Below are 27,213 nucleotides of genomic sequence, written 5' to 3'. Positions count from 1 at the left end.
TCTGCATCAATGTGCAAAGGGTGACATCAGAAAAATAATTCTAATTCATAAACATGATTACTGCTAAAAACCAAAAGAGAGGTGCATTGATTGCACTAGCCCTATCCTGATGTAACACTGAGAATATTTAATAGCTAATACAGTAGAATTAGAATGGATCTTGTTATGACAGCTAATCCAAAACTGTGGGAGCAGGGTACCAATTTAGAGTCAAATGTCATATGTGTTGTGTGGTGGGCTACTGCAATCGAAAGAAAGAAAATGTGTGTCATGGAGGAAATGAAGCGTGAAGTGAGAGAATGGAGGGGAATAGGGTAGCGATGGTGAATGAACATAATGGGAAATGAACATAAGACAGCGACAGTGAAAGAGAGACAGAAAACCTGGACATGAGTAAGGTGTCACCCAGTACCTGTGCCTCTGGCAAAGCCACGTCCATGATGTTAGGCTGGCCTCGTGGTTCACCGTTTTCGAGCCGGGAGAAGATGACCTGGTATCCTCGGATTTGGCCGTGCTGTTTCACCTGCAGAGGCGGCTTCCAGGTGACTCGAATAGCTGTTGAGTTTACGGCTTCAACCTCCAGCTTCCTGGGAGGTGCTCCCGGCACTGGTATCCAGAAGAGGAAGGGATTGAGGGAAGACAGAATTCAAGAGTAAGATAGATAGAGAGAGATGAGAGAGAGAGGAGAGAGGAAAGAGTCAAAACTGCTGAGCGAGTGATTTTGTTCAGTTCACTGTGTTTTGTGATGAGAAGCCAAAAACTATCAAAATAATGACTCGAGTTTTTTATAGACTTGGGTGCTCAGGAGAAGGAAGTGATACTTGAATTGGCTATGAATCATAATCATCTCTTCTCAATTCAGATCTTCAATCTACTGTGTCCCCTAAACACTATGCAGGACAGCATGTGGTCTAGTGATGTCTGTAATGCCCTTAATTTTGGTATCGAAACTAGCTGTGTTGCAGCAAACTTCAAACACAGTAATTATAGACGACTCTCTCTAAGGAGTAGCTGCTCTCTATCATACTGCAAACAAAACGAGGAACGAGAGAAGAGCAGTAGAATGGAGAGGGGGAGTTCTGCTCCTCCTTTATTCCAGAGAAGAGAGGAAAGAAAACTGGAGGACATTCAAGCAGTGAAAGAAGAGGGAAGTGGTGCCGAGTGTAAGCCCAAGGTGATGAGCCTTAACCTACCACAGATGTAAAGTTTTAAAGTTATAGAGGACAAGCTGGAAGAAGGAAAAAAGAGAAGGTGAACCCTTTTGCAAACACTACCATCACTTTAACTTGTAACTGATGAACAGGACAGAGAAATGTGCAGTAATAGTAGTTGAAGAAAACAGTGACAGTCAGCCATGAGCAACAGATATGTGAAGAGTCTGAGAGGACTCTACTTCAGGGGAGGTGTCAACCTACCATCCTCTTTGGTTCTCATCCTCACTGGGGCACTCTCAGGGCCCGGGCGCACGTCAGTGTGTGCCCTCACCCACACCTGATACTCAGTCCACTTCTCCAGGCCCTCCAGCACATAGCTGGTAGCTTCTGCACCGATGCCCGCCACCTCATGTCGCTCAGTGTCCTCTCCAGTCAAGGCCTGGTAGCTGACTGTGTAGTGCACAATGGCGCTGTGGCTATAAAAACTCTAAAAAGTGGCAGTAGTCTTTGGGTAAAAAAAAAGCTTTTATATACACGCCATCAATATTCGGCCAGATTATTTCATGTTTTGGCTTTGTCCTCTTCCTTGTACTTAAAGTCTATTTTTGACTGACTTTCTGAGCTGGTGAGATTCATATATCATTTGTACAAATACTGTAGGTGATGCATTTAATGATATTACAGTGCAGGCTTGAATATAACATTTTCATTTTTATACTGAATACAAAAAGCTTCCATTAAAAACAGGATGCTTACTCTGGACTGAGAGGTTAGTGGAAAAAAAGCATTACCGGGTTACTATGAAACAGGATGGGGTGTGCCAAATTTTTACAACATGATGTTTTCATAAAGATGTAATTTTCCCCTAACTATCATCTCTGCTGCTTCTCACAGTATTCATAAGAAGCAATAAAGTGGCTGCCAGAGATGTGCAAATGTGTGAACAAGTGTTTAACAGTGTTAACTGGTGTTCACACATTGATGCAGAAGCTCTGGGCTTCATAACAGTGTTCGTCAGGTTCTACTCAGAGCTGCAGCTGAGATATAGCAGGCTGTCTCCGAAGTCGTACATAAAGTGAAGAATACATAAGCAATAACCAGGCTCTGATTGGCACTTCTGGCAAATGCCAGATGGGCCGGCCAACCTGGGCCACCAGCAATGTGGGAAAAATGAGGGTTCAACCAGCCTTTTTTATCTAATGTAAAAGCCCAAGACATATTTTTTTCACCCTGTATGTTTAAGCTATATCCACACATATTACTGAAGTGAGTTTGAGCTAAAATGGAAAACTGGCTTTTTGTCGGCATCACAACTGATCATAACTCAATCAAAATCAAAATATGGACATATTCTTAGTCTGTCTTTAATGTCGTAAACACAAAAATCATCAAACACACCACCATCATAAAAGTATTTACGAGAAGTTACTTTCCTATTCTCTATTCTCTTGTTTAAAATCTTTTCAATTATCTTAACCTCTGTAATGTTTATATTTCCTATCCTGTTTCAGGTAAAGTAGAAAACTGCTTTTACAGGCCGTGAGCTGACTGGTAGACTGAGGTGTTAGACTATATATAAACAGCAGAAAATATAAATATGGCTCAGTTATGTTAATTTCTCTGAATATATATATAAAAATTATATGAAACGTTTGAATACAGCACTAGAAAATGTCACACTTTCCCAGTATCTGCTTCCCTCAGAACCTTCCTTAGGCTGAGGCTTATTTCATGCACACTGTGTGAAATCAAAACTCTGTTCTCCACAATCTTTGACCTTGTGTCTCCTGCCATCAGGGGGCTCAAGAACACAGACTTATCATCACTCATGATGAGGTTGACAAATGTGTTAACTCTTCAGTGATTTTGTCTGTCCTTACGGATTTAAAATATACCGATATAAATTCCATATTAAACAGTAAACTAAAGTCTACTGACTAAATAATCTGTTGTCATCTAAAGCATCTGTTGTCAAGACAACACCTCACTGGCCCTGTGAATTGAAATCTAAACTGACTAATTAAAACACAATATGTACCATTATCTTTTTTTATTCATTGTTTGCGTAAGATAAGCGATTAACATGAAAGCACATATGACCCAGTACAAGACAAGAGGGAGAACCAGAGCCATGTTGAATCTGGCTTGGAACACTTGCACAAGTAAACCTCACAGTAAAAAGAGTTTAGACTAAAAATATTAAAATGTTCTTTCAGAAGGCCCAATGTTTGGCTTAATACTCACTAAAAATACTTAATACTTTAAGATGTTCTTGTTGTAACATGCATGTGTGTAGGTGTGTGTGTGTGTTATATCTGCCAGCACTCCCATGATTTTCACAATAATCTCCCTATTTTAAACCTTTTCTCATGCGGTGCTCCCAATTAGTAATTACTCTTGTTGATCTCATGATTTCATAGTGATACAGGTCAAATGAGTGTTTCTAAGTTTCTGTGTGAGATGTGTGTTGTGGTACCTTAACCAGCACATTGTGGTCATGTAAACCACACCAGCGATGTATGGGACACTGTGAGCAAAGCATTTGAAAATATTACTTTTCTACATGTTTATGCTTGCTATAAAACGTGTCGTTTTATAAAGTACTTGGTGTTTTACTTGCGACGGTTTTGTTTCAGTTCAAGTAACAAGAATATTTGTTGTCAACTTGAGTAAAATAGTATCTTTCACTTCATGTACAAAATCTCCTGTATTTTGAAACCTAAATGTTGGCAAGTGTGGTGTGTGTATGTGTGGTGGGTGGGTTTGTGTTGTGTGTAAGGATATAGAGGTGAGGGAGAACAAAAGGGAGACAAAAAAAACAGTTACAATGCTCTTGAAAGGCATCTCTGGCTGGGCCCCAGGGACAAAGAGACATCAGACATCATGGTTTAGGTCTGGTCACCTAGGTGAAGGCAAAATTTCATTTATTTTATTTTTCTTCACGTTTTTCTCATGTCCTTTTGTTCTTTCTTGTTTGCTGGTGTTTTCCTATTTTATTTTTTTGTATTCTTCCAATTTTTTTTCTCTTTCCTGCTTTAGGCTACCCCAGGTCTGTTCAATTGGATCTCACACATAAAGACAGGGGTCTTTAAGGTAATGTTTTGGTCCCTCTAAATGACACTGACATTCTGTGTATCCATCAGTTGAGTGGAAAGTTGGATCAATACACTGATAAGAGAGGCTGCAATTGGTAGACAACACACTCACATAGTCACATACACACAGGTAGGAAGAGTAACATTCAAACAAACACTTGTGTACAGAAACTCAGGACTCACCAAAAATGTAAACATACAAGCTCTGAGATTGACATCTTTCATCATCCAAAAAAAAACTGCACAGGGGCATCAAGTTTGCACAAGAAGTTTTGGAGGCCATTTGAAAGTTGATTATTCTGTTTCATAACATTTCATTATCTGAATCTGTGGATGACTCAAATCAGTCCAGCGTAACAATCAGCGCAAACATCATAAGCTCTCACCTTTGACAGTGACCTGAGCTGTGACTTCGATGATGCCCAGGGAGGACAAGGCCATGCAGGTGTAGTTGGCTGACTCCCGGATGTTGGTGACCTCCAGCACGTTGCGTCCCATTGGCATCTCTTCTTCCTTTGTCAGATCCTCCCCGCCCTCCATCCACTTGACATAAGGCATGGGCGAGCCCACCGCCACACATGTCAGGTTGACGCTGCCGCCTAGTATCACCTCTTGGTTGGTGGGTAAAATGATGAATCTGGGTGGGACTCTTCGCACTAACAGGACAATTAGAAAACTGTATTATTACCAACATCACATGATTGGCTAACATTTATCTAGTCAGGAACAAGTTACAAATCACCTGATTCACTCTGCATATGCACAATTTAGTCCTTGTTCAATATGTGAGGAAGTTGCACCCTGCGGTAGATGCAGCCGATTTTATAAATAAAAATATAATTTTTAGGAAAGAAAGTTTTTTTTTTTTAACTTCAAACTTCAAATCATGTTAATTATTTGTCTGTGTCATGCAAGTTGTTAGTGCTAATGTTTTAGTTGTTAGCTGTAAAGAAAGCTAGTTCATGGTTACAAGAGTCTTGGTTAGTTTGCTATGACATGTGGAGTTCCTCAGGGGTCAGTTCTTGGACCCCTTCTGTTCAGTCTATATATGCTGCCTTTGGGTCAAATTCTGCAGAACTCTAATGTAGACTATCACAGTTATGCAGATGACACGCAGATATACCTAGCACTGTCCCCGGATGACTACAGTCCAATACAGTCATTGTGTCACTGTTTAGAGCAAGTAACAAATTGGATGAACCAAAATTTCCTTCAATTAAATCAGGACAAAACTGAGGTAATTGTTTTTGGCAATAAAGAGAAGAGGATTGCTGTCAGTAAACATCTCGAGTCACTCTCTCTAAAAACTAGCGACCAAGTCCGAAACCTTGGCGTGCTGATAGACTCAGATCTGACCTTCAGCAGTCATATCAAATCAATCACCAAAACAGCCTTCTATCAGCTTAAGAACATATCCAGAGTGAAGGGTTTTATGTCTCAAACAGACCAGGAGAAGTTGATTCATGCTTTCATCTCTATCTATGTATGTGTTGGATGATTGGGTTTTATTTTTATTTCTCAAATTCCATGTTTTTTTCAATTTTTTCTGTTAAATGTTTCTTTTATGTAAAGCACATTGAGTTGCCACTGTGTATGAAATGCGCTATATAAATAAAACTGCCTTGCCTTGCCTTGCCTTAGTTGTAACAACATGTGCAAAAATGTTACAACCAACTCCAAGCAAAGAATGATGGGGGTACCACTCAACATTTAGAAGAGAGCATCAAATGATAAAAAAAAAGAAAGTCCATCAAATCATTGGCAAAATAATATGGCCGATGTCATGTGACAGTGTACAGATTATAGCAAGGAAGATGGTTGAAGAGAGGGAATCAAAGGAACTTCCAAGTTTTTCACTGATGAATAAGGGAAGGAATTGACAGAATATCTGATGAGGGCTGCTGATGCATATTACGGACTGTGTCCACATGAGGTTAGTAGATGGAATTGGTAAAGGATCAGTCAGGGGCAAGTTAGAAATTCACATTGGTGGCAAAGTAAAATATAATATATGGGAAAATATTGAACATAATTGGCATACACAAACACACTCACACAGAAATACACTCATGTTCAATTGTTGAAACTGGTGCACATTTTGTTTTATTATGTTTAAGTTAAAGTGTAACACACACAAAGACAAACACACTGAGACAGACACATCCCATTTATGTTAAAACGTTATTTAACTGTTGACTTAAAAGTATTTAATACCTTATGTTTTTGTCATAATGCTTATTTCATAATGGTACATTTCACCCCATGGTAGGTTACAACTAAATTTAATTAAAACATGATGTGGGTGAGTGGCACTGGGAGGCATGCAATAACTATTCAGAGATTAATGCGAACAAGGAGACAAAACTACACATTTGAAAATATCCATCTGAACATAAATGCAATTTTGAAAGAAACAGTCAGTCATTCTTATAGACACAGTTACCACCAGCAAAATTACCTTCAAGTTTGGTAAATCACAATGCGTTTTCTAAATAACATTTGCATTTTCTCCTCCCTTTTTTTTGCTTACTGGGGTAAAAACGCCCCATATTGCATATTCATTATAGCAAACATACTAAATGGACAACACATGTTATCCTGCACATTTTAAAGTCACAAGCCTCAGTGCGTCCCATTAGTAGATCAGCTTGCACATTTTTTTGTAGGTGATGTCAGGTTTGCAAACGTTTTTACACACACAAACCTTTAGTAAATCAGGCCCTAAATGTATAAAATTACTTAAATGTGGTGTGAAACTTGTATTCTTTCATCCTTGCAGAGAGTTTACCTGTCTGTTAAATATAAGGCTACAGCCACCAGCAGGTTAGCTTAGCTTAGCATAAGGACGGGAACAAAGGGAAAGGACTACCCTAGCTATGTCAGAAAAGTAAAACTAGCCACCTACCAGTACCTCTAAATCTCATTAATTAACATGTAATGTCTTGTGTGTTAAATCCATACATAAAATTAAGTACAACCAGCAAGTTGTGGTTTTTAATGGGGGTTATGTGTTGGACTACTTCTCGGCTGGGAGCGGTAAGTTCCTGGGGTCTACGCTTGTTGCTAACAGTGGCAATAAGACTCTAGGACAGGGGTGTCAAACTCATTTTAGTTCAGGCCACAGAGTCCAATTTGATCTCAAGTGGAAAAGTAATATTGCATAATAAATTATATATACACACATATATATATATTTACATATATAAAGATGGTCAAATGAACAGATGTCAGTGAACAACATTTGGAATGAAAGAGACAAGTTTAAATGGGTTACATGGTCATCTGTGGTTTACAAATGCTTGAGACGACAGAAATGATTAATTAAAGAACTGAGAGAGACTTTTTTCTGACTTACCTCGTACGTAGAGATTGGCAGGAGCGGAGTAACGGGTCCCAGCACTGTTCATGGCAACACATTCATATTTCCCCTGGTCTGATTCCTCGCTGTTCTCAATTTGCAGGGCTCCTGTGTAGAGGATTAACTAATTTAGCTGTCTTGAAAGTTGTGGAATAAGAGATATAACTTGGCATGAAACCACAGCAACAAGACAGAAGCAGATTTCTTTTTAGTCCATCAAGTGCAAAGGTGTTCCTGAAGATTTCGTGACAACACATCCCTCCAAGGTGTTTGCTCTACACACTCTTCTCATCGTTGTCTGATTCAGCACTGGCATGTACCTGCATACTAATGCCGGTGTCACCAATCTGTCAATCTGCCCATTTTCCCATGGGGGAAAACAGTGTGAGTACCACAGGAGTGTAGAAGGTTACTGCTATGGCAGTTGTCAGTGCTGCAACACTAAACCCCTTGAATTACTTCCAACTACTTGAACACTGATGGATCTTCTACAAGGTTATGTCACAGTTTGGGGGCACAGAGGCTGCCTTAACTCCTAAATACTTAAAAGTCTAATTAAATATGGGCTGTATTAGGAGCTATGGATGAACAGACAGTGAGACAGACAGCTGGTAGTTCCAACAAGCTCCAAATGTATTCAGCTTGCCCCAGACGTCCACTGTTTACCTTACTGTTGTTCAACGGAAATCATCCTTTCACTCGAGGGAAAGCAGATGATTTCAATAAAAAGGAGTTAAAGCTTCCACCTTAACAATCTTTACCAGGCATCCAGTTCCCATACGGGGGGGCAATTCTGCACATGCTGTATGCAAGTGCAACCATCTCAATTTACATTGAGGCTGCAAAGAGGAGGCTAATAGATCATCTTGTGGCAACAATGGCTCTTAGATTTAAATGCAACTCCTTGCTCCTTCTGAAAAGCAAGAGGAGATCCTGAAGCTGAAAAATGTTTGTTTCTACTGTATTTGTTTGTCTGTGGGTTAGATTATAAACATTTATTTTTAAGGAGTCTTGAAAAAGCTCATTTAAAAGATAATAACTTTATATGTGTAGCAGCTTTCACACAAAAATGCAGTTCAAAGTGCTTTACAAAAAAGACATAAATGAACATAAAAACATGTTAATGTATATAAGATGGGAAATAATACCACTTGATAATATTAATAAACATAAAATAAAGTGGAAATACAATTCATAAAATGCATATTTCAGTGGCGGTAATTTGACACTTCATAAGTGACAACCAACGTATTTTGCCATGTGTACACTCCAAATGTAAAGAGGGATCAAATGGTTGCCACTAATCTTTCCACCTTACACCTTTTTCATCTGAGCCAGGTCAGGCCAGCACTGCTTATATGTCAAGTGGACTGGTACTGTGAACAAAGTGCACCTCATTGATTTTTGATTTTTTTGCAAGATTGAATCATAGCTATTGCATCATTTTCTGGCCTCATTGTGGCTGAGCTGCATGTTTAACAGGGGATTAAGGATTATTTAATGTGATGAAAAATTCAATTTCTGTACCTTGGAAGGTTACAAGCTCATGCATCAAAGATTGCACAAATAATACATTTCCATTATTAGTACATTCTTGAAGACAGATCAAATCAAATTGTACCTGAGCGAAGCTGTTTAATGCGCCCATTGCTGCTGCTGATGTCCACGGGAAGCATGTCCTTAAACCAGGAGATCTCTGGGTCTGGATTTCCACTGGCAGCACACAGCATGGTGGCAGTTCTGGTCCGATCAACCACCTTCAGCTGGGGACCCATGTGTATGGTGGGGAAGCCATGGGGGACCTGGTCCTCTGAAAATTTGCAAAGGCATTTTTTTCTTATTTAGCCACAGACACAGAGCAGGAAATAAGAACAAAAAGATTTTGACAGAATAGGCTCTCAGTTGCTGTGAGAGGCATTGAGTGTTAAAGCTGCTGAGCTGGCAAAGACAGAGAAGTGGATGAAATAGAGAAAATACATGTCAGGTGTTACAGGCCAAACAGTAATCACAACACACACAAACAAAATAAATAGGTGTAAAAGTTAGAGCTGCAACTATTACAGCATTAAAGTGGTAACACAATCATGTCCTGTACACCGCAGAGTAAATCGGATCACCGCTAACTTGCTAAGTGAGCTGTTCAAGTGATGGGACAATCACATAGTTATTCTCTCAGGCTTGTCATAAAGAACAAACTGCCAAAATGACGTGCTAAGAAATTCACGTTCACTATGGATATGCAGGCAATCACTGACTTGTTAATGTTTATCAGTCATTGTTCATTATAAGGCTTCAAAATAAGCAATTACTTCTTTTTTTATATTGATTATGGCATTGATTTGATGTGGTAGATGACTCAGACACAGCTAAGTGACTCATTGAGAGAAGAAGAGAAGTAAATACAGCATTATAGCAAATAAATGGCAAATATTTCTTACAACACAACTGGATTCCAATTTATATTTATAATTATATAGTGCCAAATTATGACAAAAGTTATCTAAGGGTACAAACTCCACTTTAACAGGAAAAAAACCTCAAGCAGAACCGCACTCTAGGTGGGCAGCTACTGTATCTGCCTTGACCAGTTGGACTGAGAGAGAAAAAGGGAGGGTGAGAGAAGAGAGAGACACAAAGGGAAGCAGCAATAACAATAATAATTAAAACTGCAAGCAGTGTCGAAGGGCCGTCGCACTCCCCCGTTTACCCCCCCAATTGTAACGCTGTACGTGCACGTCGATGCGTGCGGCGATCGCAGGGCTGTCAAAACTGGCATGTAGATGTCTTTGTTCCTGTCCTTTTAATTGAACATTGTGTGATGGGGTTAATGTCTCCACTAGATGGCAAAACTAAGACCACAAATGAGTCTGGGTGACTTCTCAGCACAAAGGAATGTGGGTGAAGGGTCAAAAAATCATTAAGATTGAGCATTTTTGCCTGGATGGCAGACTTCCTGTTGGACTTAGGCTATGGGTCCAAGAGGCTTTTTTGTGCGTCTTTACACGATACATGTGTTTCCCGAATTTGGTTTATCTACGTCAATCTGATTGGAGGGGCTTGATTTTTTAAATTTTCTAGGGGGCGCTATTAATCCATTTTTTTTTTATTTCATGGCCATCCGAGAGGATTTGTGGTCACATGACCCGACGTTAGGGGGCGCTAGCGAGTCCCCTTACCACGCTTGCGTCCAATCACATTGAATTATATAAATTTTCACCAGATGTGACGTGTGTGCAGAATTTTTCATGCATGTTCAAGCCGCCAGAAAGCAGAAAGTGAGAAAAAACCTGGAAGGAGGCCAAAAATGCAATGTTTCGTTCATCCAGTAGGGGGAAGTCACAGGTAGTTACACATATGGCCTGGTGTGGTCTGGTGTGTTCAGGGCGGCCACTCATCAGTCATGTGAAGTTTGGAGTGAATTGGACAAAGCATGAAGGAGTTATGAGAGGTTGATGGTTCATCCACCAGGGGGCAGTAGAGTGTAACAAAACACAAGCGGTTGCGTTCAGGGTGGGACAGTGATTACACATGTGAAGTTTTGTGGAAATCGCACAATGATGATGTAAAATATGGCACTTCCTGTTTCCACTAGGGGGCGACACGAGTGAGATCGCCTATGAGCGAATGGAGACGTTGAGGTCGGCACCCTGGACAAGTGTACCAATTTTCATGATGATACGAGTTCAATAAAGCCATCAAAAAGCCAAACGTATTTTCATGGCGAGGAATTGATGGTCGCCGCGTCGCCACACGGACGCCATTACTCGTAGCTTCACAGTCTTCATAATGTAGCTTCACCAACTGGTTCTGAATGAAGTTGATGGGGCAAAGTATGTAATTTTATTGAATCTTAGTTAACTTCCTGTTACCACCAGGGGGCGCTATGAGTTATGTGGGAAGTTAATATATCGGGACGTTCAGGGCGGAGCCATCATCATGTCCAGCAAGTTTGAAGCTGATTGGATGAAGTATGTGGGCGTGAGAGCCACTCGTATGTACATGGCGAGCACGCCAAAGTTAGTTGAGCCCTGGCAGACACGCCCTTTGACCTACGGATGCGCAGAGCACAACTTAAGCTCAGCTAGGTCTGGAGATGTTGCGTACCTAATTTGAACTTGATCGGGCGAACGCTGTGGGAGGAGTTAATTTTAGGCGGGAAAAATCAAAACCAAAATGGCCGACTTCCTGTTGGGTTGAGGTCATGAGGTCAAGAGGCTTTTTTGCATATGTGGGTATAATACATATGTGTACCGAATTTTGTGAGCATAGGACAAAGTTAGCAAAATTCCCTATGGTTATTTTTGGACTTTGTAGGGGGCGCTATTCCGCCATTCTGCGTCGACCATGTGCGACCACCCAAAAATATCGAATTTCAGATGAGGCCGGACGTCCGTGCAAAAGTATAAGCATTTTCGCATTTGGGAAAGGGGCGAAATTGGGGCACGAAATGTCGGTAGAATAATAATAATAATAATAAACATTACAATTTCAATAGGGCTTTTGCCAGGCGACTTGCAGTCGCCGCTCGGGCCCTAATAAACATTACAATTTCAATAGGGCTTTTGCCAGGCGACTTACAGTCGCCGCTCGGGCCCTAATAATAATAATAATAATAATAATAAACATTACAATTTCAATAGGGCTTTCGCCAGGCGACTTACAGTCGCCGCTCGGGCCCTAATAAACATTACAATTTCAATAGGGCTTTCGCCAGGCGACTTGCAGTCGCCGCTCGGGCCCTAATAATAATGAAATGATTAAAAAAAAAAGGGGGGGGTAGGGGGGTGGGGGTGAGGGGTGAAGGGAAGAAGTCTTCTTGTGGCAGTTGTGCAAACCAGTGTCCAGTCTATGGACTAAGTGTCATTCTTCATATCATTCACAGTGATCCTTTTACCGTCAATGAGGGCATGGGAGCCTCTGAATCCGGCCTTCTTTCCCTCTTTCCTCGCTTGCTCCACCAGCGGCCATGCTTGTTCCGTGCGTCTTTCGTGTCTTGGGTCAAATCCTCAAAGATTTTGATCTTTCTCTCCTTAAGAAGCTTAGAGGTTCTCGCATCTCTCCAGATCTTATCCCGGTGAGTGCGAGACAGGAACTGCACAATGACGCGGCGGCTGGAGTGGAGGTCAGCAGAGCGGGGACCAAGCCTGTGGACAATGTCCACAGAAAAGTGCAGTTCCTGAGCGATGTCAGGAGAGACTTGGGCGAGGATGTCGATGATGGTTTTCTTGATGTCTTCACCGGTCCGCTCTGGGATTCCGGCCACTCGGAGGTTCCATCTTCTTTGGTAGGCTTCCAGGGCAGGGGTGTAGCACCAAATTCTGGGCCCCCATACATAAGCCTCCTGAAGGGCCCCACACCTCACCCTAGACCCACCCCCGCCGACCCCCAAACACACACACTGTAGTCTACCCTTAAGTTGTTTTACTGTGGTTTGTGAATTGTGTTATTTTCAGTTTGAGCTCTCAGTATTGGAGATCGCACGGCCTATTAATGACCCCCAAAGTAGACTATAACACAACTGTTATAATTTACTTCCTAGGTTACTTCAAAAAATTGCTAAGGCTACTTTATAATAATATACAACCACACAAGACTCACCAGTCAGTCAGATTTTACTTTCAAAAGAAATGTAAACCGGTTTCCATAATGCCACACATGGCTTAACATTGCTGTGATGTGATAATGTTAAACTCTGGATCCTTAATAAACAATAAACAGCAACAAACAAAACATGACTCAATAGTCATTATGACCTCCACTCAAGTCTGCTGTAGAGGATAATGGAGTAGCTGATCCACTTTCTGCCACTGTTTCTGACAGGGACTTTTGATTGAAAAGCTAAGATTTAGATCTGCTAATGGGTAATGGACATTTGCTGTATTATGTGCTAGGTTACTTATGCCATAAACTAGATTTTTAAATCATTATCATCATCAATATCATCAATAATAACTGCTAAGCATGTTTTAAAATGAGTAGGCTGCTGTAATAGTTACAAATAGCATTTTATAATAACTGTTATAAGTCTATTTAGCCTTCACCTAAGAGGGCTATTGATTTTGTTGCCCTTGGATGTGTTAATGGGTTGTCTCCATTCAAAGCAGTCTCACGCATTTCAAGCAGTTCACACACTCTCACGCCACACCTGACATGTTGCTGCATAGAGCACTGTGTAGGAATGAGTCGCTTAACAACCATAGACTGTTTATAAAAAGTTAACAACCGTTAGCGAGTCCTACCAGGCGGAATGAACCATTTTGCATTTTTGCAAGGGGGTGCAGATAGTCTCAGACTGTCTTAATTTGATTAAAGCAACCATATTATTGAACTTTCATAGCAACTTTGATTTTATTTTAATATTTATGACGTCGTTTTTTATAACATTTTATAATATGATATTTTTTTATAATATGATATATTTAAACAAAAGCCCAAGGCCCCCCTGTGCTTGGGGCCCTTGTACACCATTCCAATTTCTCCCCTCACTTCGACGCCCGTGTTCCAGGGTATTCCATTTATCGCGGAGCTCCGCGTTTTCTTTCTCCAGCGTTTCAACATGACTCTGCAGGGAGTCCACCTGGAGAGTCACGTCCTCCACCTGTTTCCCCAGGAACTCCAGGGAGTCTGTAACGCTTTTAATTGTTTGCGTGTTATCTTTAACAGTGGTTTCAAGAGAATGCAGTTTTCTGAGGGATTCCTCCTGCATTTTTTCGATTCTCTCTATCACTGTCATTAAAGCAGCGTTTGATACAGTTTGTTCGTCGTCTTCTAATTCACTGGCCAGTTTTTTTTATTTCTTTCCTGGCCGTCGATCTGCAGTGTTTTCATCAGATATTGTAGATGGGCTCTCAGTGTTAAGTAAACCATCCATAATTAGGGACTGAGCCGAAAGGCAAGGACCCTATTGAATTTGTACCGTTTTTTTTCCCCCCTATTATTATTATTCTTCTACCGCCTCTTTGCGCCTTAATTTGACCCCCTAAACCTGCTCCAAAACTCACCAAATTCGGAACGTACATCAGGTCTGGCGAAAAATTCGATAAAATGGAAAAACAAACAACGTCGAACTCTCTAGCGCCACCTAGAAACAGTAAAACGGCCACTACGCCTGATAGGAATGTCGTAAAGAATCAAACCAAAACTCAATTGTTTGTCTTATCAAGACCTACAAATCACGCACTGACACCCCTGACCTAAATCCAACAGGAAGTGCACAATTTGCTGTTACATGTGGGATTTTTGACAATTCTTGGCCTGCTACAAACTCTATCTTGTCCGAGGGCGTTCATCGTGGCGGCTTCAAACTTAAATAGCTGACTGAGAGCACACCCTGCTGCACAAACGATCTGAACAACTTTTCCATTACTCGTCCGGTTTGGATTTTAGAAGCCCTCAAAGGTCAAGTGCCCAAAAACCCTCGCCAAAACGCTCCCATAGACAATGAATGGGAGGAATGTCTCATGCCACTTTGACCCTAAATTTGACCACCTAAACATGCTCCAGGACAGACCAAATTCAACACGCACATCAGGTCTGGCCATAAATTTGATAAAATGGAAAAATTAACCCCAAAAGTGCCAAAATGGACTCTCTAGCGCCACCTAGAAACAGTAAAACGGCTCTAGCACCAGCTAGAAACAATTAAAAACGGCCACTACGCCTGATAGGAATGTCGTAGAAAGATCAAACCAAAACTCAATTGTTTGTCTTATCAAGACCTACAAATCACGCGCTGACACCCCTGACCTAAATCCAACAGGAAGTGCACAGTTTGCCGTTACATGTGGGATCTTCGACGATTTTTCAGCCACCTAGAAACAGTAAAATGGCCACTACGCCTGATAGGAATGTCGTAGAAAGATCAAACCAAAACTCAATTGTTTGTCTTATCAAGACCTACAAATCACGCACTGACACCCCTGACCTAAATCCAACAGGAAGTGCACAATTTGCCGTTACATGTGGGATTTTCGATGATTTTTCAGGCTTTTCAAAATATATATATTATTCCTGCATACTTTCAGTTACAGACTCCATTCAAACGTCAAAATGTAGCCACAAGTCTCATCTATAGATGTGTGTAATTTGGTCTGGCTATGTTTTATACTTTTTGATCTGCGGCCCCAAATGTGCACCCTGTTCCTCTCCCATTCAATCCAAAAAATCTCCATTCTGTCTGCCCATGCTCTGTTCTCATGCGCTCCCATCGTTAACTACCATGGCAACGACTGTGTGTTGGCTGAGCCAGGTTCATTTGTGGTCTTAGTGTGCCACCCAGTGGAGAAAACTTGTCATGATACCTGATAAGAAAGTTTTTTTATTCTAGTTCAAGTTTATTGACTGTATTATTATGATTTTAGATATCTGTGCAGTCTGTCAACTATTTCACTGACATTGCTGTCAAAGTCTAAATCAAACACGAATTACATGAGCATGAACTACATATCTACAGGTTTCACTGGAAATAAGTTCCTCTCCTGTTTGACTCATCAAAGTGGCAGTTCATTTCAGTTGCTCAGTCTAAATGTCTACACAGACAGAGAGAGAGATTGTGTGTGTAACGTGTATCTACTTATTGCAGTGTCCGATAAATGCCCGGGTCTGAATGCGTCTAAATGCACCCGACGGAAACCTTTCCGCTTCGCCGCGGCCCGACGTGCGCAAGGGGGCGAGGTCCCGCCCAACGCTGCTCGCAACTTTAATTTCAAGTTGGTTTTCTAGAGCACTACGAGCATATGAATGCATCGCAATGGCAGGGTGAGAGGCCATCAGAGACAAAGGAAAAAGTTTGGTCGTGTTTCGCGGGACAAGCCGGTTGCTCGTCCGGGTTAGGAAACTCCAAAAAACTTCTCATTGACAATATCTACTCACAGTTCAGGCAACTTTTCATCTGTAGTTGCTTTTCAGAGCATGGTTTAGTTTTGGCTCATGTTGTAGAGCTTATAGGTGCAGCCACCTCACTGAGACGCCATCAGGTCCTCCAGGCGGTCCAACTATTCCCTGCTATTCGCTTCCAAGCAGCAGTCCACAAACCAATGGGTGAAGTCACGGATGTTACGTCCATTTTATATACAGTCTATGGTTTGCAAATCGAAAATCAATCATAATGAGTGAGTGAGACAAATAATCCGTCTCTTTCCCCCAATTCAGCTCAATGTCTGGGCATGTTTAATAAAACTGACAACTTACATTTTTCGACAAGACTCGAGTTATTCGTACCTTTGAGACTTATAAATAAAAACAGCAATCAATCAATCCTTATTTGTATAGCGCCAAATCACAACAAAGTCATCCCAATGCACTTTACACATAGAGCAGGTTCTAACCGTACTCTTCAGGTTTTAATGTTAAAGAGACCCAACATTCCCACACGAGCAAGCACTTAGCGACAGTGGCAAGAAAATACTCCCTTTTAACCATAGAATGCTTTTAACAGGAAGAAACCTCAGGCAGAACCAGGCTGAAAGTGGGCGGCCATCTGCTTCGACCGGTTTGGGAGAGAGAGAGGAAGAATAGGAGAGAGAAGCACATTGAAAATCAACAAGCAACAAGTTGGCTGTCTTGTCAACCCTTCCAAAGCACGCAAAACAAATAGACAAATGAATGTCAAGTTGTCTTACGGCAACATTGAAAGCGTCTCAAATTCAATAGGGGGCACTCAAAAAAAATAACGGCGCACTTACTGAAACTCCTCCCGTCTTCAGTTTGTAGCAAGCCCGAAAATCCACCCAGAGAGTAGAACGGGAGAAAGATAGCAACTCACTGCCAGACAAGCGCCTCTCACTGTAGTGTGGAGTTGTAGTGCATGTTCAGTATAAGTCGAGTCGTTTTTTTGGGGGTCGAGCCAGCCGCACTAGGATTTTGATGCGCGTTTTACAGTGTTGGTACGGTACATTTGTTAAAAGCTGCTGGACTTACTACTTGTAAGACTGCTTTTACTGTCTTCAACAAGTCGTTCATGAAACTTATAATGGTGGATTTAGTACTTCTTAAACTACATGCACAAATATTATTAACTATTTTACTGTATACTTTTTGAGTAATCCAATGTCAAAGTCCCTTCCAAACATAAAAAAACACCCTTTTCAATTTGATGTGGGATGAAAATGATTTCTTCCACAAGTATGACACTTACACTGCTGGACTCAGTACTTCTTAAACTACTTGACTACTGTGCACTTTTTGGTTCAATTAATGTCAAAGTCCTGCCCAGACATCAAAAATACCCTTTTCATTAAACTACTTATGGAATGAATGTTTTTTTTTTTTTTTTTATGCCACATCAAATATAGACAAAAAGTGTGATTTATGAGAATGAAAAAATATATGTCTGTGGTTAGTTGCCACCTTCAGTTCATTACCCATACAGTGCAAAGTTGTTCTGTGACAGACCCTGTTTTTGGCTTCTTCTTTTTTTTTTTTTTTGGAAAATAGCTTGCATAGAGGCCAACAGGAAACACAGAGGGGAATGACCTGCAGCAAAGGCCCCTTGCCAGATTCACACTAGGGACGCTGCCATTATGTTTTCAACTGTGCATGTTTTAAGAAGAGAGGTAGGTGTTAACATGCAGAAAACACAGCTGTTTACTGAGATGATTTACTTCAGAATTAAGTTTTTAAGATATGAACAAGACTCTTAGCTCTCCATTGAGAAGTTGATCTTCTGACTCATGTATTGCTCTCTCTGATATACACAAACTTGAGGATAACCTACTTGGTGGACCCACATAAAGGATATTTCATCATTGTTGGCATAGAGACATGAAGCATTACTAAAATGCTAAAATGATTGTATCAAATACTTGAAGTAAATTTATTATATTCCTCCTGGTGGAAGTGTGACGCCACATGTCATATTGGGTGTAATCTGCATATTTGTAGAGATTTGTTAGGTTGACTTGAAATTGTAGCTGCTGTGACAAACTTTCAATGTTGAAAAGAATTTTGGCGCCATCTTGTGACAAAAATACATGACTGCACTTGAGAAACTGAAGGTTTTTAAGTGTTAAATGTATTCAGAGAAAAATTCTACCTTTCTTTTATTTACAATAGAAATGACTTTTGTGTCTGTGGTTGCAGTCCACATTGTTTCTGACATGAGAATCAAGGTTTGATGCTGTTGATTTTCCTCCTCACTCTTTTTTTTTTAAACAATAACTTTCCAGAGCCCAATTTGATGATCAGAGTCCAAAACTCTGACAGTCATTTACAATTATACAAAACAGACAAAAGCAGCAAATCCTCACAATGAAGAAGCTTGAAGCACCAAATATTCAAACTATTTCCCCATATAAATTACTTAACAGTAAACAAACACAAACTCATTTATACAATTTTTTGCCAACCAACCAAACAATTTGTGCATGTGTTCCGTGGTCCTGGTACCCCTGCATGTGTTCCATGGTCCTGGTACCCCTGCATGTGCAGTCGTGGCCAAAGGTTTTGAGACTTACACAAATTTTATTTTACATACAAGTTTGATGCTTCAGTGTTTTTAGATCTTTGTCAGATGTTTCAATGGTATACTGAAGTACAATTATAAGCATTTCATATGTTTTAAATACATCAAGTTTATGCAAAGAGTCAATATATTCAGTGTTGACCCTTCTTTTTCGAGATCACCTGATTGATAGCAACCCATTCTTGCATAATCAGTACTTGCAGTTTATCACAATTTTGGGGTTTTTGTTTTTCCACCTGCTTTTTGAGGATTGACCATAAATTCTTGATGGGATTAAGATCTGGGGAGTTTCCTGGCCATGGACCCAAAATTTCAATGTTTTGTTCCCTGAGCCGCTTAGTTATCACTTTTGCCTTGTGACATTGTGCTTCATCATGCTAGAAAAGCATCATCAAAATGCTCCTGGATCTTTTGGAGAAGTTGCTCTTGGAGGATATTTTGATACCATTCTTTATTCATGGCAGTGTTTTCAGGCAAAATTGTGAGAGAACCCACTCCCTTGGATGAGAAGCAGCCCCACAAATGAATGGTCTCAGGATGCTTTACTGTTGGCATGACGCTCACCTTTTCTTCTCTGGACAATTATTTTTTCATATGTCCCAAACAGTCTGAAGGGGGCTTCATCAGAGAAAATAACTTTACCCCAGTCCTCTGCAGTCTGATCCCTGTACTTCCTGCAGAATATCAGTCTGTCCTTGATGTTTTTCTTGGAGAGAAGTGCAGCTTCTTTGCTTCCCTTCTTGACACCAGGCCAATTAATACTATCTTATTATTATTATTATCATTCTATAGTTTGATCTCCTTATCAATTTTATTTGTCTATTTCTTTTGTCTTTTAGTCTCTGTCTTAAATTAGTTTTAGTCCAGCTTTTATTAAACTTCTATTTTACTTTTCTTTTGTCCTTAATCTATTTTAATAAACCTCTTCTCTAATTTTCTCTTATTTTACGTATTTATTTAATGATTTTTATCTAATTAATTATTTCCACGTATTTTATTAAAATTTTTAAGCATTTTTATTCATTTTTATTTTCTCTTGCGTGCATTGGTCTCCAGTTTTCTCTTTACATTGTTCTTTGTTTTATTCTTTCTTTAAATTACTATTATTATAATTGCTGTTATATTAATTTGAATTTTGTCTTTTGTTCTGTCTTATTATCAACTTTATCAACTAACTGTAAAGCCCTGAACTACACACTCTAGTCTGTATGAAAGGTGCTATATAAATAAAGTTTGATTGATTGATACTAGCAGCCCAGCAACAGCCCAGAAACAGGGGTCGCGGCTCGCGCGGCACCATTTTTTCTGCCCTACCTGTCTCTCATTGGTCAGTACTTGTTGTCTTCGTGAGGTATGGTTGGTCGACGGTTTAGGCAGGAGGAGTGAGATTGGTTACGATTCTGAATCCCGCCCAGCAACAGGGGGTGCTGTTTTCTCGGTTACGTCGGGCGCGAAGGTACGTACGTAACCCAGAGCTATCAACGGCTCTGGGTTACGACGTACATATGTACCTTCACGCCTGAGAAGAAGTCAAGGCTGCTGCCTGCTTCGGCTGATGCTGCTGCCTCACGTTTCGGTAAGTGTTCATTACTATTGTATTTATTTGTCTTAATGAAAGTGAGTTAGGACATCATTTAAAGTAATGGGAACAACTAAGTGAACGTATCTAGTTATCGTTATCATAAGAGTCAATACTAACAGCTAACACCTCCCGCACAAATTCAAAATTCAAATGGCTGAAAAGGATTTGTAGCCACAGAATGTAACCGGTAGGACGCTAAAAGTTGTTGTTTAATGTCGTTATTTGACCACTAACTTTTTTAATTAACTTGCCTTAATGCTAGCGTTAAATTACTGACATCACAATTTGTGACATGAAGCAAGACATTTCTCATCCAAAAAACAAACAAAAAAAACTTCTCATCCAACCAAAGTGTAATGGCATGTAGTTATATAACCTTAGTTTAAGTTACCAACTAAATCATATTTTAAGTAAATCTATGACAATTTACTTTTTATTACCGAGCTAATATAGCAAGACAGTGGCTCATTTTGGTAAAGTCGGCATGAATATGGAGCTAAATCGAGGTCATATGTTTTATTCATTTGAAAAAGAGATTTTTAAACTGAAATTCCAAATTTTGATATTGACGTTAGAAAAATAAAATAAAAACGTAACAAAATTAATTTTATTCTTTTTGTTTTCATGCAAATATTTTGTTTTTACAGTTTAAACATTTGTTTTCGGTTTCAAATCCTGTTTTCAGTTTCAGGTAAAAAAAGAAAAAAAAATTCAGTTTGAGAGTTTTGGCCCTGATATTGCTTTGTGGTATTTTGACATTTCCCCCACTACCTCTTGAGGAAGCAGTCTGATTGGATGCTAAACAGCTAATCAGGAAAGGAGTTGAACAGGGGTCATGTAATTCCTGGAAATGGTTTGGAATTAGGTGAATGTTTTGGAAAAGTTTTGAATTAGGGATGGCCCGATCTGATATCAAAGATAACGGATATAAGACAGGCTGCATGAACTTGGACCCCCAGTTTTACCATGACAAAATCAGTAGATTCATTTAATATGAATATACAAATCATCAATTTCTATGTTTAGCTTTTAAATATTTTCAAATGTGTGATCTGGGGCCGAAAGCTTGCTCTGGGGTGTAATTTTAAAATGTACCCATCATTTAGTGAGATCAAAGTGTCAAAACACCTCTTAAAAGGTACCAGAAAACAGGAAATGGCTGAGGAAATTTCTGGGGGAGGACTCCCATTTCACCTCCCACCCACATTTCAAATGCGTCAATGCAGTACATGCTCTTGTTTCTTTCCTTAAAGTACAAATTGAATAAAAATGTCTTTGACTTATGGTCGTGACCATGAAAGCCTGGCTTTCTTGAAAATCCCCCTCAAATCTCGCTCCAAGGTTTTCTGAAGAGTTGACAGCTCTGGTTATGATGTTCAACAACAGACTCAACAAAGCTCTCCAACTCAAACAGTTGGACCTGACCGCCCAGATTTGGGATGGGGGCAAGTAAAAACCCGTTACTGTGTCCTATAGTCGCTATTTGGGTCTACCTTTGTTAAACTACTTAAATTAAATCATGGAAATAGGTAAAATATTATATAGAATAGTTACGAAAACGTTTTGAAAATTCAATGGTAAAAATGTGTGAGAACCCTGGTTTAACGTGGCAGCCTCCCACAACGATACTGGGTTGGATCTATAGCAACAGCATACCAACCGTCTATGGCAACAACATAGCAACTTAGACGTTCAAGTTGCAAGCCAAAACTGAGCATCACCACATTAGTGAGAGCGCAGTGAGACTTATCTGAGCGTGAACTTTATATTTCAACTCTGTCTTCACGCTTGCTCGATCTCTGCTCTGTGTGATGACAGGCATCTGGTGCGCTTGCTCACAGCGTCTGTACCTATGGTCTGTACGCTCAAAACATCATGTGCGCTTGCTAGAGTAGGCACAGTGTATGTAAATGAACCCCAAGAACCAGCAGCCAATCACAGACTGGGAGGGGAGGAAGCTGATGAGCTAGCCGAAAGGAATTTCACCTTTTATTTATTTAATTAATTAATTAATTAAATTATCAGTCGTTTGTTTTAACAAGCCAGGGTGTATTAAACCTCCTTTAGGGTTGAACAGTGCAGTGTATCTTCAATTTCCAGATATTTGACATTAGATTATATAGTCTACTTTCTGTGGATTTGCCCTCTGACTCCCTGTCTTGGTTTCATTTCTTTTGGTTTCATTTCTTTTGGTTTCATTTTACTGCAGCCACTCCCTCCAGCAACAAGAGAAACTAGAAAACGAACATATCCACAGCTGTTGTGCCCGATCTGTGGACACACGTCAAGGTATGATTGCCCTCTTTATTGTCAGTGTGTTACCAAATGATTAGAATAGATTACATTGCATTGCATTGTTAGTTTTCTCTCAAATCTATTTTGTGTCAATCAACAGTGCTCCCTGGTTTTTGATCATCAGTAAACTATTTTAACAATCGCATTATCCTCAGTTTCTAACAGGGACACCAAGAACATAGAGATACATTTCTTTTGTTTTTTTTTCTTTCATTTACTAGCATATGTTTTTCTTGTGTTAGATGGGGGCAATATTCAACCTACTTCAGCAGTACAGACTTGAGTCGTACTACAACCAGTTTGTCCAGTTGGGGGTAAAAGATGAAAGAGATTTCCTGGATGGTGTAACAGATGAAGATCTAAACAACATAGGTAAGGGAGTTTACTGCTTTAAAAAAATTAAATTTTGTCAAACATATAAAACAGTTAACACAAATAAATGAGTGTTATATTTATGTGTGAGTGAGGAGGGTTTTGAATCTATAAACTGCCTCTCAAAAGTGAACTATAGCCTCATTTGAGATTTAACCAGTTATTGTGCCTGACTTCATCTTAAAACCATAGACTGTAAAAAAATCTAATAAGAGTAAAACTAGTGTTTTTTTTTCTTCTTTGCAAATGTATTATTAGTAAAATTGCCAGTAAATTACTAACAAACCATAACACTGAGTTACAAAAAAAATCTTATAAGACATGTATTTGTGAAATGTTTTAACAGTTTAATTATTAAACTGTCTTGCAGGCCAGGTTGTACGTGCAGCAATGATTATGTACAGAGGTCCCTCCAATATTGGCTTACTACCTTAGCAGCCAGTGATGTTTTCTTCACATATGCTCATCATATGATTGATAGTACAGTAATTGTCATGTTACCAGCACTGTAATACATATTTCAAACAACCACTCAAATTTAGTTTTTAAGTATAAATCTTTCACATAAAACAGCCACTATCCACTCTATGGATCAGTCCCAGGCTCTAGCACAAAGAGGCATTTAATTAACCAAATTATATTTTTTTAGTTAATGTATGCCTATATTTCTACAGGTTTAAGTCATGTGGAAAAGAATCGTTTTTCAACAATGAAAAACTTAATCCAAAGACTCAGAGCTCCAGAGCGGCAGGTTCAAACTGTGACACCTGTGCAAAAATCAGCAGAGTCATTTTCTCTGCAGTACACATACCCCAAATGTCCTCAACCAAAAGAAATGAAAGGTAAGAGAATCAAATCTTTTATGGTCTTTTTTTATTACCAACTTGGGCAATTTCATTGAGATTATACTGTATAAGAACAGTTTATCATCAAGTGATTATGAGCAGGGCAGTAATTCAGACTGCTGCCAAACTGTACCTTGACCTATACCACTGTTTTGAATAATAGAAGCACAAATGAAATGTGATGTTTGAAATCTTAATGTTACAGATATCGATCCGGCGCAGAACACCATTGAAGATCTGATGTTAAGGATCTGTATGAATGAAAATGTTGGCAATTCCACTGGAGTCTGTCTCTACACAGTCGATGGGATGCCCTTGACAGATGATCCCTTCTTCAACACATGTGAGCAGACCTGAACATCTTTTTAGAGTGAAGGTTGATGGATGAAAGGCTATATGCCTGTTTTACTAGTTTATCAGCTGGCCTTGCAAAGCATCAGCAGTTAATGCTCAAAGGATACATTTTACATGTGTAGAATAACGATTAAAAAGCACATGAGATGCTTTCAGTGTGAAGAACGTAAGTCTTCACTTGCCTAGATGTGTTACCCATGCTGTGCTTAACAATGTGTTAATCAGCCTGTTGATATAAGAAAATAATTGCTACCTCATCTCTCTTTGTGACCGTATCAAATAGTTTGGTAGGGAGTACCAGAATTGACAAGAATACCAAAAACAAAGGTCTGCAGTGGGGAATGTTTATCAAGAATTATGAAAGTGACAAGGAAACTTCAGTCATGCAAGGATGAAATGAATAAGCCACATGAAGAATTGTTGTTCCACAATTATAAAGAGTTCCCCAAAACAAAAGCAGAACAACATAGTTTCAGTGTTGATCATCTCATGTGACTTTGGCATTAAGCATGTCAAGATGAACAAAAACATGACTTACTTAACAACATACCAACCTTTCAGCTTATTAGATGACTTTGGGGAATTCATTCCTCTTTCTTGTGGGCACCAACAGTGTCAGTGTTTCCACAATAGTTTTTTCAGGCCTGGAGTTACGCACTGAAAAAACCCTAAAGAGAGAGGAGGCATGCAGGATGCAGTCCGTTCACAAGGAGATGACGACTCAATAAGCTGATTTATTGTATTCTTCCCCATCTGTACTTTTACTTGGCTCTAGAGTTTTGGGGGGGAAACTGTATACTGTATAGAGGCCTGTACAATTATAGGGGAGACACTGGTTGCCATTGCTGAAGCTGCATTGGAAGAATATGACAACAATTCAATAGATGGGATTAACATGAGAGTATTTTATCGTGAAATAAAAACTTCAGATTTTGCTTCAGTCATTCTGAATGTACTGTTTTTATGTGTATCTTCTCTTCATAAAGGGTCTTTGAAAGACAGACATATTCAGAATGGAGCTGTAATCTACGCTATATTTACACCAAAGGAAAACCTTAAACAGGCTCCTCAGATACCAACGGAAGAAGTTGAGGAAACCTGTGGAAAGGCTGTTATTCGATGCCACATCATGCTAAAGGTATGTCTTAAACATGATGGTCATGATACAACCAATACAAGACAATATGCTGTGATGTATGACCACAATGTAACAATAAAATGTACTCGCAGTATTTCATATTTAAAGTCTGGGGATCACACCAGACTAACAATTGTAACTAATAATTGTTTTCATGATTGATTAATTGATAATTTTCCCAATTAATTGTACGGTCTGTAAAAATTTTGAATACAGTGAAAAGTAACTATCACATTTTCCAGTGTCCAAGATGAACAGTCAAAAACCCAAAGATAACCCATTTACAATGATATAAAAGAGAAAAGCAGCAAATCCTCATAAAGGACGAGCTGGAACCAGAGAACTGACTAATCAATTAACCATTGCAGCTCTATAAATTTAAACATTTGTTTGTTTAGGGAGACTTTGAGCTGATGGTGAACTTGGACAGCGACACATTTACAAGTCTCAAACTCAAGCTGGCAGATGCAAGTGGAATCCCAGCACATGTCCTTCATTACAAGTAATTCATAATTACTACATAGCATTAAGATTATGGCTTGTGACCTTAATTGGATGGTGCAGTAACCACAGACTTCTCATCAGTACTTCTGTTCTTGCAGAGGTAAACAGTGTGATGGTGATGACGCACTGGAAAGCTGTGGCATCTGTGAAGGGTCAACCGTTGCCTTCTCTTTGTCCACCTTTTCTGATAAGACTTCATACAAGACATTCTTCACCAACGACGTTGTGCCTTCAGTGCAACAAACCCAGAAAGGAATCAGCGTGTTCCTGTCTTCACTTTGTGTTATTGTAAGCTGCTTTTAATATAATGTTTTCATTATCTTGCTTTCTTGTGATGACTATGACTAAATGAAAAAACTAGCAAGCAATTGAGAGCTGTTTTACCAGGTACTTTCCTAACTGACATGAATTGTTTGTGCAGTGTTAATGATTCCGTCCAAACATTCATAGGCATGCTTTATTACATGATCCGGTTCATCAGCAGTTTAGATTGCTGTCAACATGCAATTACGTCAATTTAGCTTACCTGATAACAAAATCACTACACCAGTGAAGACAGTCAAAAAAATAGACCTTCCCCATACTCTACACACCACCTACTGTGCAAATGGGGAATGACACTAGTGAACATATTCATGTACACATAATAATGAACCCATAATAATGAAGTTGGCTCTGACACTTTTCTTTACCATCTATGTTACTGTTTGTGAACAGTTATTACCCTAAGACTGGTACATAAATTATGCCAGTAACTGTAGTTTTTTTATCTCAGTATAAAGTAAAAACTACATGAAAGTGTCTTCCTTGCTCTGCTAATTTTACTCAAAGTAGCTCTTCATTTGTTACTTTGCCTTTTACTGAAATTAATCCATCAAACTGATCTAAAAAGGTGGAAAACTAGCCATAAAGTAAGCAAGTTAAACGGTTAGGTAATCAAACTGCCTTCTCCAGTCGCCTTAACTGTGTCTATAAAATTAATGTTTTGTTGTTGTTGTTGTTTTTAATTTTAGATAAAACACAGGTCAAAAATACCACAGAAGAAAATGATTGCC

The 27,213-nt window shown here is 39.5% G+C and overlaps 1 protein-coding gene across 1 annotated transcript; it reads right to left on the bottom strand.

The window, feature by feature from the left end:
- Nucleotides 1-3,197: 3,197 nt before the first annotated feature.
- On the bottom strand, nt 3,198-17,376 carry LOC133990957 (receptor-type tyrosine-protein phosphatase S-like). The gene is made up of 5 exons (XM_062429392.1): nt 17,291-17,376; nt 9,229-9,417; nt 7,605-7,715; nt 4,636-4,905; nt 3,198-4,056 (listed from the first exon to the last, which is right to left on the bottom strand). The coding sequence occupies exons 2-5, from the start codon at nt 9,380-9,382 to the stop codon at nt 4,043-4,045; spliced, it is 549 nt and encodes a 182-aa protein (XP_062285376.1). The 5' UTR covers nt 9,383-9,417; nt 17,291-17,376; the 3' UTR covers nt 3,198-4,042.
- Nucleotides 17,377-27,213: the final 9,837 nt, after the last annotated feature.

Source organism: Scomber scombrus, chromosome 11, assembly GCF_963691925.1.
Source record: "Scomber scombrus chromosome 11, fScoSco1.1, whole genome shotgun sequence".
NCBI classification, from domain to species: Eukaryota; Metazoa; Chordata; class Actinopteri; order Scombriformes; family Scombridae; genus Scomber; species Scomber scombrus.
The sequence above is the reverse complement of the archived record's forward strand: the minus strand, read 5'-3'. Positions and strand labels throughout refer to the sequence as shown.

Excerpts from the sequence above, each read along its gene's own strand:
- LOC133990957 (XM_062429392.1), bottom strand. The coding sequence starts at position 9,382 with ATGGGTCCCCAGCTGAAGGTGGTTGATCGGACCAGAACTGCCACCATG. Across the intron at positions 7,716-9,228 it reads CATTAAACAGCTTCGCTCAG|GAGCCCTGCAAATTGAGAAC; the intron begins GTACAATTTGAT and ends TCCTCTACACAG. Across the intron at positions 4,906-7,604 it reads TGCCAATCTCTACGTACGAG|TGCGAAGAGTCCCACCCAGA; the intron begins GTAAGTCAGAAA and ends TTGTCCTGTTAG.